The following is a 15918-nucleotide window of genomic DNA, read 5'->3' as shown; positions in this document are numbered from 1 at the left end:
GGGGATCCTACTTATGTTTGTGCCCGTGATTATTCACCTGTGCTGGAAGCGTAAAATAGCCCAGAAAAATCAGCGAGCGATCACGGCTGCGCGCGAAATGATGGAACGCCAAATGCAAGAGATGAACATTCATCATATCTTCTCTATAACATACGGTAAGTCTTTCGACTTTTGTACAAGCGTCTTTCGACTTTTGTACAAGCTTGTCGCTGAAATGTAATATGCAAATATGTTAATGCAATCAAATGAAACTCCTCTACACTCACGCTTTTTATTGCCAAATTATGTGATATTTACCCGTAAAGTATGATTGACATAATTTCAATACATCGCGAGGGTCAAATCTTGTTACGAGTGAGATCGCTGTAAAATTCATTCAAAGTTGATGGTGCATGTCAAATCAATACATAGTCACTAATACCCAGTTTTAACATCTAATATTACCACTTTGTCAGCGAGCATTGAAGCATGCTTACACTATAAGCAAACCGCCATACAAAAATATTTACCAGCCCTTAGTGATTATTTCTATTAGTCACCGTATGTGGTTCGTATCTCCGTTCACATCCATGAGGTTAAATCTTGAGGAAGTAGTCATTTTAGCATACTAAATTGACTATTAGGTGAATGATTTTCAGGATTTACATTAACGTCAATGTTTGTACTTGTTCTTTTGTTATTTTGACGCATGTGTATGAATGTATGTCTTGGTGCATGTATTTTACGACATGCTGTACATGCTTAGGTAATTATAATATTTTCAGTTATATTCTGTTTAATACATTCCAGAACAAGTATATAAACTATGTTAACATTTGAGCGTTAAATTTCCCCAGTCAACAAAAAATCAGGCGACGAAAAAGGAGACACAGGCGGAAATTTTGTAATATTTTAGTTCAAGTACACATGTAATAGTTATCTATTTTAATAATTACTCCATAATTTTATGTTCCGTTTTATCTGCAGGCGCTGTTGAACCTTGCGATGGCCCTCCCACGTACGAGCAGACTCTTGCCGATCCAGACATGGGGAAACCTCCCCTGTATGACGACTTACCACCATTGTACAACGAGGCTATGAAGTTCAACCAAACTGGCGGACAACAGCCATCTACAACTCGACACACTTGACGTCGTAAAAATCAGCACGATGGTTTAAGTTTAAAAATACTTAACAAACACATTATCAGCATGTAAATGTATGCACTTTAGTATCTTGATGCATTTAACGTCACCATATTTACGGACCTTTTTCTGCAAACCAACAACAACCCAAAAGCATTTAAGACTTTGGTCGAGTATAAAACACTAACTGTGTTACTGTACCTCGATTATACGTGTCTTATAATAATATTTATCCCCAAGTGTTTTCCTGATTCGATTAGTTTTCAATGCTCCTGCTGCATAAATTATCGCAAGACATCTTCGTCAAACGCGTTGTAAAAGAGCTACGCCCAATTAAAGGAACACTATTTATATTTCTAAATCATTCATCTGGAACCTAGCTACCGGTATTATATGACATATATTTATACAGTATCATGTTATTAAACACATTTGAATTAATTAACAGTGGGCAAAAAAGAAGATACGTCACAGAAAATAAAGTGTTTTTTTCACGTCACAATACATGTATTTAGTTTCACAAATAGTTATAGACGATTTAATCGTAATCGAATAAGCTGTCGTAAACTTTCAATTGGAAACTTTTGTAGCGCAACACTTTTCAAACTTGAATATCTCAGTCATTAGTAAAAAAATAATTTAAACGTTTATATGTGATCATTTGATTTCATTTCACGTACTGTCGCCTTCCTATGTGGATGGTTCCACACCTGTTTTCGCGCAGCGTCGTAGCCACGTTGAGGCACGCCGAGGCAGTTGCCTCGGCTAAAGCAGTTGCCTCGGCTAAAATTTGCAGATCAAAGTTGAGATTACATGGAAAAAAGGGAAATTTATGTCAAAGAATACAATCTATATAAGAAATTGAGGCAATTTAATTAATTTTAGGCATTATGATATTGACAAAGAAATATTATCATCGAGTACAATTGTTCATTTTAAGGAAGATAATTATTTCAATTTAACAACCTCAATTGATGCCAAATGGTTCAGCAAAATGATTTGGAAAATCCGTAAACATTGTATTAAACAAAGCGTCGCACTGTACACTTTGATGCTATAATCATGGTGGACATCGGAACGTACCGAGCTAGAATCGGGTGTTTTACGGCCAGGTCTGGGTCTATTTGGACCTAGACACACTTCAGGTGGTTGGCGTTTTCGGCTTTATTGGTATTGTCCTCTTTATGGCCGGCGTCGAGTTAAATCCGGGACCGTTTCAGGTGGTACGAATCTTTGTTTACATTAGAATTTTAAAATTATGATACCCCGCGTATTAAACTATTTTTGATATAAAGAAGTTCAAGTCTTTTCTTTTTTATAGTCAATGTAGTTGATGATAGACCTGACAGATCATGATGACGCAGTGCTGAAACAAAATATTACACAAGAAAATTGAAAAAAATGGCCAGAAACTTTACTTATTTATGTTAAATATTTGCACTCCTCATGATAATCAATATGTCCCTGAGACGCAATCGATAACGCGTCAGACTCTGGATCCATTGACCACTACTTAAGGTTGTTACATCAATGTCTATTCATACACCGTTTATGGCAACATAATCTAAAATTGAGAATAAACTTGAAGCAGATTTGTTTGTTAACTTTATAGATACTAAACGGTCATATGTAGCGTCCACGATTCCGATAATTGAGTATAAAATATGGTTTAAATGGCCTTAAAATCGCACCAGAGATGTTCTAGGTATAAACAATCCGGGGTGGGGCATCCCCATGGACTCCCCTAGAATGACCTAAGATACTGCCTCGGCTAAAAGTTGGGTCTGGCTACGCAACTGTAGCGTTTGTACGCCTTTTAGTTTTGCGTTATAGCACCTGTTTTAGCTTCAACTTTTGATGTCATGTTTGTGTTTATGTCTAGAAATAATACATGCATACATTAAATGGATACATAAGTATTTTTTAAATATGTAATATGTAAGTATGTAAATATATTTATTTAGTTTTTCACTACTCTTTTTTCTATCTCGTGGCCACGACATAGCAAACTCGTGGCCACGAGTTACTAAGTCGTGGCCACGAAATAGAAAAAAGAGGAGTGCAATTTAAAAAAAGAGGAGTGAATGTCGTAGTTTTATATCAAGTAATGAGCACGCCTTTAACGTGTAAGCTCGTAAAAGTGTACTATTAAGGTAATGCCTTCAATGGTATCACAGTGTTTGGTAAACCTCCGAATAAACAAGATATACATGTGTACATGAAAGCGTCACTTCATAATGATGTGCCGGTAGTTTAAAGGGACCGTCAACCGCGATTGACGAAATAAGAAAAGTTCTAAAATACCGTATTTTTTTTTCAATTATTAGTTTATATTGATTTAAATATCACGACTGCTATATCACATTACTTTAAAAAAGTTGTTAAGTTTTTTTTTCAGTATATTCGGTTACTTTTTACTGGGTACAGGTACCGGTAACTACCATGCAGTTAACTATAAATAACGCCAGTAGATTGATCATCATCGTCACGTGGTAAACACAGGAATGCAAATTGGGCATGCGTAGGGAATTGCATATATTTTATATATAAAATGATCAATCTACTTGCGTTATTTATAGTGTGTATATCGTTATGCCACTTATTTTCGCGATGTACTTTCGCTTTCACATCCCGAAATTTTATTACCGAATATACTGATAATATACACTTTTTCAAGCAATGTAATATACCAGTAATGATATTTTAATCACTAAAAACTAATAATTGTAAAAATACGGTATTTTAAAACTTTTCTTGTTTCGTAAATCTGGTTAACGGCCCCTTTAAAGGCTTATTGACAATGGCTTGACTTTCTGCTTAAGTAAACGAAATTTGTGTATTTATTTAAGATTATAAAAGGTTCACTGACCTCACATACTCATGATGTGTCTCGTTGAGCATTGTTAAGACTTGTTTAAACATCAATATCATTATTTTCATGCGTCTTTCTAAATCAATGTGTTAATATGTACATTATATGATTCATGAGCGCTGTGTTTCATCAAACATGTATACATACAAATCGTCCGATATTGAGTAAACATTTGAATCAGTATTCAAAGTCGATGTCGTTTCCAATGCTATTCATGCTTAAGTACTATATTTTATTAGATTACAAAACAAGTACATTACCGACAGTTGTTTAAAGTTGCATCGGCATTCCAAGTCGTTGAATTTAACTATATGAGCCGCCCTCTGCGAAAACGGGGATTATTGCTTGAGGGTAAAGTGTTGTCACAGATAAGCCTGTGTAATCCGAACAGGTCGCTGTGGTGTAATGGTTATGGTGTCCGCCTAGCGGCCGGGAGGTCAGGGGTTCGATCACCACCGGGGGAGCATTCTTAAGATCTCCCCTTCAGACACCAAGTACTGGTTCTAGGCCCAGAAAACGGACTCGAGAGCGTTTATATAAGCCTAAGTCTTTCGATGCAATCGAGCTAAAATACATAGGTTTAAAAAAATAAAAACATGATCCGAACAGGCTAATAAGTAACGACACTTTCCGGCTAGACTGGGTTTACGTTTACAAGAGATTTCCGTTTGACGGAAAATACAATAAAAGCGAAACGTAGCGTCCCCTATAAGCCTATTAGTTCATACTGGCGTTTATTACCTTGAGATGATTGCACCTATTTACATGCAAATATTTGAAACAATTAAGAAACATCATGCATATAACCGTTTTTTTTTTTTAAATCACGCATCAGCGTCGATAAATAAAAATATTGTAGCTAAATCTTTTTTGAGCATAATTGTTTCGAGTCGTATATGAAATCGATCGCTTCTGTATTTAAGATGTTCAGCAACCACGCCCTTAACTGTTTAATAAATGACTATTGCATAATATAACGGACGAGGCATTATAGTATTTATGCGCGCATGTAACAACGCGGCCAGATTAATTAAGTGGAATGCATTTGAAAAAAAATGAAGATGTAAGCTGCAAACTAAAGACGTTAAACTGTATGACAAGTTATTGTTAAAAATGCGTGATTCGTTTCTCCTTCAGATAACAAAATACCATATAAGGACAAGTAAATCCTAGTTGGGCTTTGTCTGACCAAACCACTTAAAACTAATTGAAAATACCGGAAAGAAGTAGTCATATTTAAAATACGGAACTTAACAATAAACTAGACAATGTTATTTACAATCAAGATCTCTAACTTTACGCACAAACATGTCAACTCACGTCAAAATTAACGTAAAAGATCTAAACGTAAACAGTCTCGTTTTCAGATCCGATTTTCATAAATGTCGGAAAATATTTCGCGCGTTATTTGCCAGATGTTTATTGTTTGGTCACGCAGCATGTTCGGTGTATTTTGCGACTCAGCTGAATACGAGCTACTACGGGATATACGCCGTCTGCGGATTTCTGTTTTTATTAGAAGCAATTGTGATTTTTTACTTTCGGTACGGCTTAGAATGGAAAAAGTAAGTTTTTCAAACCACCTACTAATAGTATGTATGTACGTCTTAGCAACGTATCATGTGTTTTCTTTTCAACAGATATTAATCATATTTCGGTAACTCTAAAATCATTAAAATCATACATTTTTTATCAATTAAATAGCCATCAATTAACATCATGTACATGTAATACACCAATATCACGAATTAAAAGATCTCCATTTCCTAGGACAAATGCACGTTTGGGCCCAATAGATACGTTTAAAAAAATACACGTCTTTCCAGATGGCCCTTTTCGCATGAATTAGGTCGACTAAAAATAAAAGTCACATAAGGGATAAATATACATAACCACTCTCCTTATGGCGAATACTCATTATCTGCAACGAATTGTTAGTAACAGTAACCGATGATTATAATGAAACGTTTCAAAATATGCCTGACATTCCTTAAAAATACCGCGACACGGGAACATTATATCGATTTGTATCGTATTATGAGCCTTGTTCTGAGAAAACTGGCCTTAATGCATGTGCTTAAAGTGTCATCCCAGATTAGCCTGTGAAGTCCGCAGAGGCTAATCAGGGACGACCCTTTCCGTATTTATGGTATTTTATGTTCGGACTGCACAGGCTAATCTGGGATGACACTTTAAGCACATGCATTAAGCCCAGTTTTCTCAGAACAAGTCTAATATTATGATAGCATATTGCACTTTTATTTAAACGCTCCATTCTGAAAGGATAACATGCCCACTTGTCCTGTTATTCATCATGACATGCAAATAAGATTATCATAAAAGACATACATTGATTGATAAGCTTTTTTAATCAGTCTGGAAAATTGTCATTACTGCGTTCATCTTAATTATATATTTGCCATTGATGTATACCATGTGTTGCCTTTTTGAAGGTTTTGCACGTGCTTCATCTGTTACCTTGCCACCATGATTCCTGTGCTCTGGCTTCTTCGGTTAAATGACATGCAGACCACGCTGATCAATTCGAGCAACAACATCAGCAGCAGCAACAACAACACCCTCTCATCTTTAATGGGAAACACGGTACATGAGGGAAACAAACATAATGGGCTTATTTGCGTACACGTAGTGTTCGGCGAAGCGGTCTCACCCAGCTTTTCGACTTAACCCATTTATGCCTAGTGTCTAGAAAAAAGGCCTTTGCTAACATCGTAAACCCAGATGAGACGCCGCATGATGCGGCGTCTCATCTGGGTCTGCGCTGTTTGCTGAACGGAATTTCTGTAAGAAAAATTCTAAATATGGAAATAAATATACTAGACACCCCTCATTTTGGAAATAAATGGATTCAATTTAGAAGGATGGGAAGAGTCCACTAGGCATAAATGGGTTAAATGACCTTTACAAAACGCCAGCAGACCCAAATAAATACATTCGCAATATTCCATTGGCTGATTTAAGCATAATATCTAGGAAGTATCAACCCCGTGTCTTTGTAGCATATGATGTAACACTGAGCAGTGTGGGGGAAACGCTGACTACTCTCCTGCTCATACAAAACTTGGTCACAAATTTTTGCCCAGTTATAATAACACGCATTACCGGTATATTCAATCCTCATGACTTTCCGAGTCAGAGCTGGGTCAGTTAATCGCCAGGGGAAGACGGAATAAATATCAATAAACGACATATGTTGATAACACAGTACTTTATTCAAGGTATCAAACAAGATAAGTATTGATGCAAAGCAGCAAAGGGCGTCGGGAATTTCAGTGTAAAAGGCACTCAATGAAGTTACATGGAACGATTTTTTTCTACTGTAAATATTAATATATTGGCCGATTATTTTCAACAAAATAGAAAAAAGATACTGGTATAACCAATATTCATGATTTTGTGTTATAACCCCCAAAAAACAATTATCTATGATGTTGTGTTATAACCCCCAAAATAACCATTATTTATGATTTTGTGTTGTAACTCCCAAATATTTCATAGTTCATTTTATTTACATTGGTCTCATTTTCTTACTGGCATCCGTGTGCAGTTTTCATTAATGGAACAGAACTGTGCAGGTTTAAAAAAATCTGCTTCATCTTGTAAGCGTAATTTCATATTTTTCTCAACTTCAATGAGAGATGATTCTGAACTTATTCTGACATTGCTCATTTACCATAAGGGTTGAGTACTCATTGATATGAAAACACTGTTAAAGTTTTAATGTGTTTACGCCCCCCCCCCCCCACACACACCCTCTCACACATATATTTCATGGGCATAATAAAAACAAAAAAATGGTTACAATAAAACAGCATATTTATTTAAACTAAAATGACTACATCAAAACAAAAAGTTAACAGAATAAAAATAAAATAATTTGATTCTACTGGAGCTCGAACCTTGGGTCTCTCACATGTGAAGCGAGCGTGTAACAACTACACTACGGAACCGCTTGAAAAATCACCTTCTAACTAAGATATTAATAAGCTATTAATAGTCGGTTTAAATGTAAACCCGGAAGTTTAAACGCTGGATAGTGAGCGGGGTTAAAGTTCCATACCAAAGGGTCCATACCACTGCCAAGATACGGGTCAGGCCTGCGGCCTTCTATATGTGGTTCTTAAAAAACCTGTAGGAGGACTTGATAGTAATAAGACTGGGGTGCCGTGATGGTGCTCCTCATTTATAAGCGGCTGCTTCCTTTATCAAGACTCATTATTACAATTAATAATACGTGTCGCACTTCCCGCTCTATAGCGCCTTTATTAGTAACTAGGTGGTTGCTATGATAGTGGAACAAAGAAGTTTTGTTTTTATACAAAACCAGAAAGTTTCACCGTTTCGCGTATTTGCCCAGTCCCTGTGATCTTTTATTATTGCCCAGTCCATGTGATAAGTTATTAATTAAAAGAATTAGCTTTGCATTAATGGCAATAAATGTTGTAGTTAATCTAATAGACACAAATGCAGTACTTATTTACACTTATTTACACAAAAAATCACCACTATGCAAGATATTCTGACAACAAAAATATATACATTGGTCCGTAAAATAACTTCTCCTCCCATAAGCGAAATAAAAACGTATTACATTCTAGTCGCCGCACTTCAGTGCGACGCCAATAATAAGATTTTAAGGAAATACATTAATGAAAACTTATCGGTAATATGGAACACCATAGAAGTCTTACAAGGTTACGTTTCTTCCTGTCTTCTTTAGAAGGTGGCTTATTATGTCAAACCGTCGTGATATTTTGTCCATGTTTGTTGTTGTCTTGTTAAAACACAGTCGTTTTATGTCAAACCGTATTGTTATCTTGTCTGAATGTGGTGTTGACTTGTCTAAATATAGTCTTACTATGTCAAACCGTCGTGTTATCTTTTCCAAATATTATGTTGACTTGTTAAAATACAGTCTTTTTTTGTCAAACAGTAATCTTGTCAAAATGTGATGTTGACATAATAGGACTGCATTTTGACAAGTCAACATCAAATTTAAACAAGACAATACAACACAGTCGTGTTGTCTTGTCCAAATGTTTGACATAATAAGACTGTGTTTTGATAAGTCAGCACCACATTTCGACAAGATCACATGACGGTTTGACAACTCAACACCACATTTGGACAAGATAACACGACGGTTTGACATAATATGACTGTATTTTGACAAGTCAACACCACATTTGGACAAGATAACACGACGGTTTGACATTTCGACAAGATCACATGACGGTTTGACAACTCAACACCACATTTGGACAAGATAACACGACGGTTTGACATAATATGACTGTATTTTGACAAGTCAACACCACATTTGGACAAGATAACACGACGGTTTGACATAATATGACTGTATTTTGATAAGTCAACATCAAATTTAAACAAGACAATACGACGGTTTGACATAAAAGGACTGTATTTTGACAAGTCAACACCACATATTGACAAAATATCACGACTGTTTGACATAATAAGACACCTTCTAAAGAAAACAGAACGAAATGTAACTAGAAATGGCGCGGCAGAGGCCGACGCGTATCCCCACGCCGAATGTTTGACCTAGGTGTGCCCCAGGGTTGGTAATGGGGCCATGCATAGCTGAGATTGACCGTATTGTCATAAGAGAAGTTCATCATCAATTAGAAGTGAATTGGTGTAGAAATGAAGAAGTTATAGTAAAAGGCAATTTTGGGTGGGTGTGACATATGTGGGCAGGGCGCCCCAGGGTTGGTAATTGTGCCATGCATAGTTGAGATTGACCGTATTGTCATAAGAGAAGTTCAGTATCAATTTGAAGTGAATCGGTGTAGAAATGAAGAAATTATAGTAAAAGGCAATTTTGGGCGGGTGTGGTCTATGTGGGCGGGGCCCCAGGTTTGGTAATGGGGCCATGCATAGTTGAGATTGACCGTATTGTCATAAGAGAGGTTCAGTATCAATTTGAAGTGAATCGGTGTAGAAATGAAGAAATTATAGTAAAAGGCAATTTTGGGTGGGTGTGGTCTATGTGGGCGGGGCGCCCCAGGGTTGGTAATGGGGCCATGCATAGTTGAGATTGACTGTATTGTCATAAGAGAAGTTCAATATCAATTTGAAGTGAATCGGTGTAGAAATGAAGAAATTATAGTAAAGGCAATTTTGGGTGGGTGTGGTCTATGTGGGCGGGGCCCCAGGGTTGGTTATGGGGCCATGCATAGTTGAGATTGACCCTAATGTCATAAGAGAAGTTCAGTATCAATTTGAAGTGAATCCGTGTAGAAATGAAAAAAATATAGTAAATGGAATTTTTTGGTGGGTGTGGCCTATGTGGGCGGGCGCCCCAGGGTTGGGATTGGGGCCATGCATAGTTGAGATTGACCCTAATGTCATAACAAAAGTTCAGTATCAATTTGAAGTGAATCCGTGTAGAAATGAAAAATTATAGTAAATGGAAATTTTTGGTGGGTGTGGCCTATGTGGGCGGGGCGCCCCAGGGTTGGGAATGGGGCCATGCATGGTTGAGATTGACCGTATTGTCATAAGAGAGGTCCAGTATCAATTTGAAGTGAATCGGTGTAGAAATAAAGAAGTAAATGTAAAATAACCTAAAAAAATGAGTGATAATTTCTGACGCGGCCCCACCCCAACCGCTATAACTTTTGACCCAGGGGTCAGATCAAAATTCCAAATAGTGCAGGGTCGCACATATGCTCATAGCTTCCATGTGTGTAAGTTTCAAGGTTCTAGTGCTTTTAGTGTAGGAGGAGATAGTGGCCAGGACGGACGGACAGACGGACGGACGGACGGACGGACGGCGGAGATAACCACAATATCCCCACCTTTTTTTCAAAAAGCGTGGGGATAACAACGTAAGACAGCAATGGCGTTCCATAGGTAAATGCCATTTGTCTCATATTGTGAGGCCAAACTACCAAAAAAGTACAGTATTCATGAAAGAAAGGAACTCGTTGAATTATCAAGCAACACATGTGTAACGGACGAAGTCAGTCTGTCTGAAAATATGTCCTGCAAGACAGAATCGGCTACCGACATTTGCCAATGTGATATAAATAACAGCGTGTCTTCAATTTGATATCGGAAAGTATCGTGGTTTTATGTTCCAATAAGACGCAGTGCTTCTCACGTGATGCAAAAAAGGTCCCATGTAATATGCTGACGGCGTAGCTCCAACATAGCCTACTCATCCGCGCAGTCTTCTCATGTTATGCATACAGAGGGGGATACTCAAGAAATTGCACGAAACCGTGCGTGCTTTTTTTACAGGAAAAAGCGTAGCGCCTGACCAAACTTGTGCGAAGATTGGGGCCGAGCCATGCTTACCGCATTTGCCATAAGACCAATTTTCGCATTACGCGGATGTAACAGTATCATTTGAATGTGCGGAAAGAAAACTACGTCTTAAGCAAATATCAACCATATGTTTCGATGACGAAGAAATAAATTCATAATAAGTCATGTGAGGTAAGGACACACTTGATGTGATGTCAAGAAGTCAAAGTATAAGTACGTTTATGTAAGGTAATTGTCGCGTATTATGAACTTATATATAAATACGATCCAAAACAGAGGGTTCGTCGACAAAGTATATTCATAATGCTCAAACGATAGACTGTCAACCCTCTGTGAACACCAAATCTATGAGGCGCATTGTTGGAAAACGATGCTTAATATATGTGCCAAAAAATGTCGTCCCAGGGCCCGTATTCACCAACCCATTCTTAGACTTAAGAATAAAGAATAGACTTGGAACCAATAAAAATACATCCAACGTATGAATAAATACAGGCTTCCACTAATTATTATGTAATTAACAAATTATTCTACACGACGAATGATATACATAAATAAAAGTGGGTTATACCATATTTGGCTCAAAATTAAATCAGTTCTTGATTAATCCGATTTAAAGAGTATTATTTATTCTTAGACTTAAGTCTAAGAATTGTTTGGTGAATACGGGTCCCGGATCAGCTTGCGCAGTCTGAACAGGAAACACTATCATATGAGCCGCGCTCCGAGAAAACTGGATTAATGCATGAAAGCAGCATGTGGGTAAAGTGCTGTCCAAGATACGACTGCAGTCTGCAGAGGCTTATTAAAGACGACACTTGCGACTTTTAAGGAATCGTACGTTTTAAACAAGTCACCTCTCAACTAAAATCCATACTGTGTGGACTACACAGGCTAATCTGGGACGACACTTTACGCATATATATTAAGCCCAATTTTCCCGTAGCGTGGCTCATATCGTAGTTCAATATCATTATCATTTCATCAAGCGTACGAATCCTACATTTATCGCGCTGATAATATTTGGCTGTAATATAACCGGAAAGGTTAAAGTCAAGTACCAGTTAATGATGAATATACTGATACATCTCATCCTGTACCACTAGTTAGTAGGCTGATATGTTGACCAAAAGATGTAGGAGTTCCTTACTAGATATGCATACACTTTCCAAATCAAATCAATAATTTTAACAATGTTCAAGGTTGTCTGTATCACATACCGGTATGTCTACACACGCTGGTTGAGTAAAAAATATTTTGATGACATCAGTCAAGACAAACTGTCAAGTTATCAAATGAATCGTGTTCTGAGACAAATGGGCATAATGCATGTGCGTAAAGTGTCATCCCAGATTAGCCTGTGAAGTCCGCACAGGCTAATCAGGGACAACACTTTCCGCTTTTATGATATTTTTAGTTTCAAGGAAGTCCCTGCTTACCGAAAATCAAGTTTAGGCGGAAAGTGTCGTCCCTGATTAGCCTGTGCGGACAGCACATGCGAATCTGGGACGACACTTTACGCACATGCATTAAGCCCTGTTTTCTCTGAACACGACTCAAATTTGATAAATGTCGTTTGCAGAAGTTTGCTTCGCTCCTTAGCGGCCAGAACCTTACGTCTCTCCTGGAGCAGTCGATGATGATTCTGATCATCATCTGTCGCTGGATGCTCCCCAGGGGCCGCATCGACCGGAACTCCATGTCTCAACTCCTCATCATGTACTCGGCTATCGGCGCCGACATCCTCGACTTCTCCGACACATTTGATAGGATTGAGGTTGCGCGAAACAAGAACCTAGCAATAGTGGTTCTTGCAGTTTGGTACGTTTTGGGGGACATTTGTTTTACTTTTGAGAATCTGATATTCGTTGCCGTTCGCTTGAAGTAGTTCCAAACAGGATAGGGGCAGTAAAAAACACTAATTTGAAAATCTTAAGCAAATGTGTTATCTACATAGTTATAGTGATATGGTGCATAGTTTTAAAAGAATTTGAATGCGCAATCTTTGTCGGTACTCCCAGATAAATGGGATTTTTCACCAATCAAGTACATTACGAAGTGAGTCTATTATGTGATGAACTTTAATTAACACATTTTCTTGTGTTTTTTTATGCAGTGCTAACCAGTTTACATACATTTACAACCTTGCCTTCCTTTAGTGTGTCCAAATGTTAGCAGTTAATAGATTGGATTATGCAACTATGTGCTATTATTTAACACAACACATAGCCAATAATCGGTAGTCAGTAATTGAATGACAAGGCTCTTCTAGCCAGTTACTCAATAGAGCGGAAAAGCCCGTGTACGGTACGAGAGTCCTAGTAAAATTCTATCGTAATGTTATATGATTTTATGATTTATATTAAAGGTCATGGAGCCTCCTACAATTCACCGTCGTCATAACAACGGCGTTCACCTTCCGGCGACGTCGTGGGCGGGAAACAGAGCCGGGCGGAGGGGGTACCCATAGTGCGAACAGCAGAGAAGATATCTCAGAGACCCTGTCAATCATGATGGTTTTATTAATGCAGGACGGACCCTTCTTGGTCACGAGGGGCTATATGATCAGCAAAGGTGTCTTCAACTACATGATCATGTTCTTCTCCCTGAAGAACGCGCTGACGCTCATCCTGGGGCTCTATCGGCTCTGTGTGCTGTACGGCTGCGTGACCCGTGAAGGCAACGATCTGCTCCGAAAGTCCGAGATCGCGCGCAGTTTGGACAGTCTCGATGACATCGACTGTCAGTCAAACCCAAAATCCAAAACTGTAAAGGGGACCAACCATCAGCGTTTCTGAGACGGAATAAGGGCTGTTTTTGTGCATCTTTCATCGCTCTAAATGTCAACAGTTGGGTCAGATAATTAGTTTATCCGTATTCAATTATCGAAGAAGTGAACTGTTCATAACTGTACAAATCATCAGCGATTTCTTCAACTGTTATTGCCTGTTGAGTACAAAATACAGTGATATTTGCTGACATGCTTACTGCTATTTATTACATGCGATGTTCATAATCATATGGAGTGGAGTATTTATATTTTAAATTAAATGTCTTTTAATCTTTTTTCTCAATTTGGCATTCTATAAATCCAATAAGTTTTAAAGGGGCCTTTTCACAGATTTTGGCATTTTTTTAACTTATTCATTAAATGCTTTATATTGATGAATGTAAACATTGGATCGTAAAAGCTCCAGTAAAAAATTAAGAAAAAAAATAAACAAAGGAAAAGAATATTGCCCGGAGCAGGTTTCGAACCAGTGACCCCTGGAGTCCTGCCAGAGTCCTGAAGTAAAAACGCTTTAGCCTAATGAGCTATTCCGCCGAGTACACATTCTTGACGTATTTTATACTTTATATAAGCAATCTTCGTAGTTTCACAAAATTTAACGACAAAAACAGAACTCTCCAAATTATTCAATCGTTTCGCGTTGCAACGCTTTATAATTTTTAGGTTTTAAAATCGTCAAAAGATGCATATAATGGCTATATTAGAGCATGGTTAATGTTCAGTATTACTGTTTCCTCACAAATATCATAACTAAAACGAAAACTTACGAATCTGAAACAACTTTTTTCAATTTTGTCAATTTACCAAAGCGTGAAAAGATCCCTTTAATTGACATTAACTAATCGTACATATGTTTAACATTGTTATTTATTATTGCTCAAACATTCTAATGTAGTCTACTAATGTAGCCTATTTGTAATGGTTATTGTGTGTCATTTTACACGGCCGTTAATCACGCGCGCAACCCGTTTTTTGAGATGCATAAATAAATGAGCCAATGCAACTTCCGAGGTGGCGCTCAGGCCCGGATGTTTTGAAATGTTATGGATAGTTTTACAGGTGCATAAGGTTTTTCAACATTTTCCGCATTTTTTTTTTAAATCGGGCAATGTAGTGCGATTCTGCGAAGATAAATTCATCCAAAAATGTACAGATACATACATTCTCAATCCATTTTAAAACGTGAGAACCTTAATAAGTTGTGGGATGGTGGAATTTAAAAAAGAAATCAGTTTTTTCTGTGTGAAGCGAAAATATCCACCCAATTAAATTTCTAACGGCATCAAATGATCGCGTACAGCATACATTAGATGCTGCATGCTTAAAAAATTGGCTTCTTGTCTACAGTGTATATTATTTTGCATTTTTCAGAAAGATATGGAGCCAATGCTAAGGAGATTGCGCTAATGATAGGAGGTGGCGCCAATGCAGGATGTATCAAATAACAGTCGTATCGCAATGACATTATCACGTGACATACATTTGATATATTGTTATTTGTTATATTTAATTTATTTGTCAACCTATATACGAAGGCCCAAATCTACAGAACACAAACATATTCTATAATAAAGAAGATGTAGTTTTTTTAATTATATAAGTGATAAACTCAATCAAGAAGTTACCAACATGAATAAAACATACTGTACGATATATACCAAAAAATTGTAATACTCAATAAAACCAATAACTTCTTAAACATTTTCAAACTATTTATCGACAGCAATATTTGTATACAGTATGATAATTCACGAAATATATATATATATATATATATATATATATATATATATAAGATAATACTTCTTCTTGAA

At 37.2% G+C, this 15918-nt stretch overlaps 2 protein-coding genes and 1 long non-coding RNA gene across 3 annotated transcripts in view; all 3 read left to right on the top strand.

The window, feature by feature from the left end:
• LOC127853136 (uncharacterized) overlaps positions 1–1368 on the top strand; it is a 19603-nt gene extending 18235 nt beyond the window's left edge. The window contains exons 3-4 of the mRNA XM_052387368.1: positions 1–155; positions 967–1368. The exon at positions 1–155 is cut by the window's left edge and continues 181 nt beyond it. Of these exons, the coding sequence (XP_052243328.1) occupies positions 1–155; positions 967–1130 (319 nt within the window). The 3' untranslated portion in view covers positions 1131–1368. The remainder of the gene's footprint in view (positions 156–966) is intronic.
• A 2955-nt stretch (positions 1369–4323) lies between these two features.
• LOC127853135 (transmembrane protein 26-like) lies at positions 4324–14379 on the top strand. Its single transcript, XM_052387366.1, has 4 exons — positions 4324–5561; positions 6450–6600; positions 12896–13134; positions 13682–14379. The coding sequence occupies exons 1-4, from the start codon at positions 5305–5307 to the stop codon at positions 14109–14111; spliced, it is 1077 nt and encodes a 358-aa protein (XP_052243326.1). The 5' UTR covers positions 4324–5304; the 3' UTR covers positions 14112–14379.
• LOC127853137 (uncharacterized) lies at positions 8801–10840 on the top strand. Its single transcript, XR_008036477.1, has 2 exons — positions 8801–9897; positions 10197–10840. It is a non-coding gene; the product is annotated as an uncharacterized LOC127853137 (long non-coding RNA).
• Positions 14380–15918: the final 1539 nt, after the last annotated feature.

The sequence above is a fragment of the Dreissena polymorpha genome, chromosome 12, assembly GCF_020536995.1.
Source record: "Dreissena polymorpha isolate Duluth1 chromosome 12, UMN_Dpol_1.0, whole genome shotgun sequence".
Classification (NCBI taxonomy): Eukaryota; Metazoa; Mollusca; class Bivalvia; order Myida; family Dreissenidae; genus Dreissena; species Dreissena polymorpha.
This window is presented reverse-complemented; position numbering and strand designations above follow the sequence as displayed.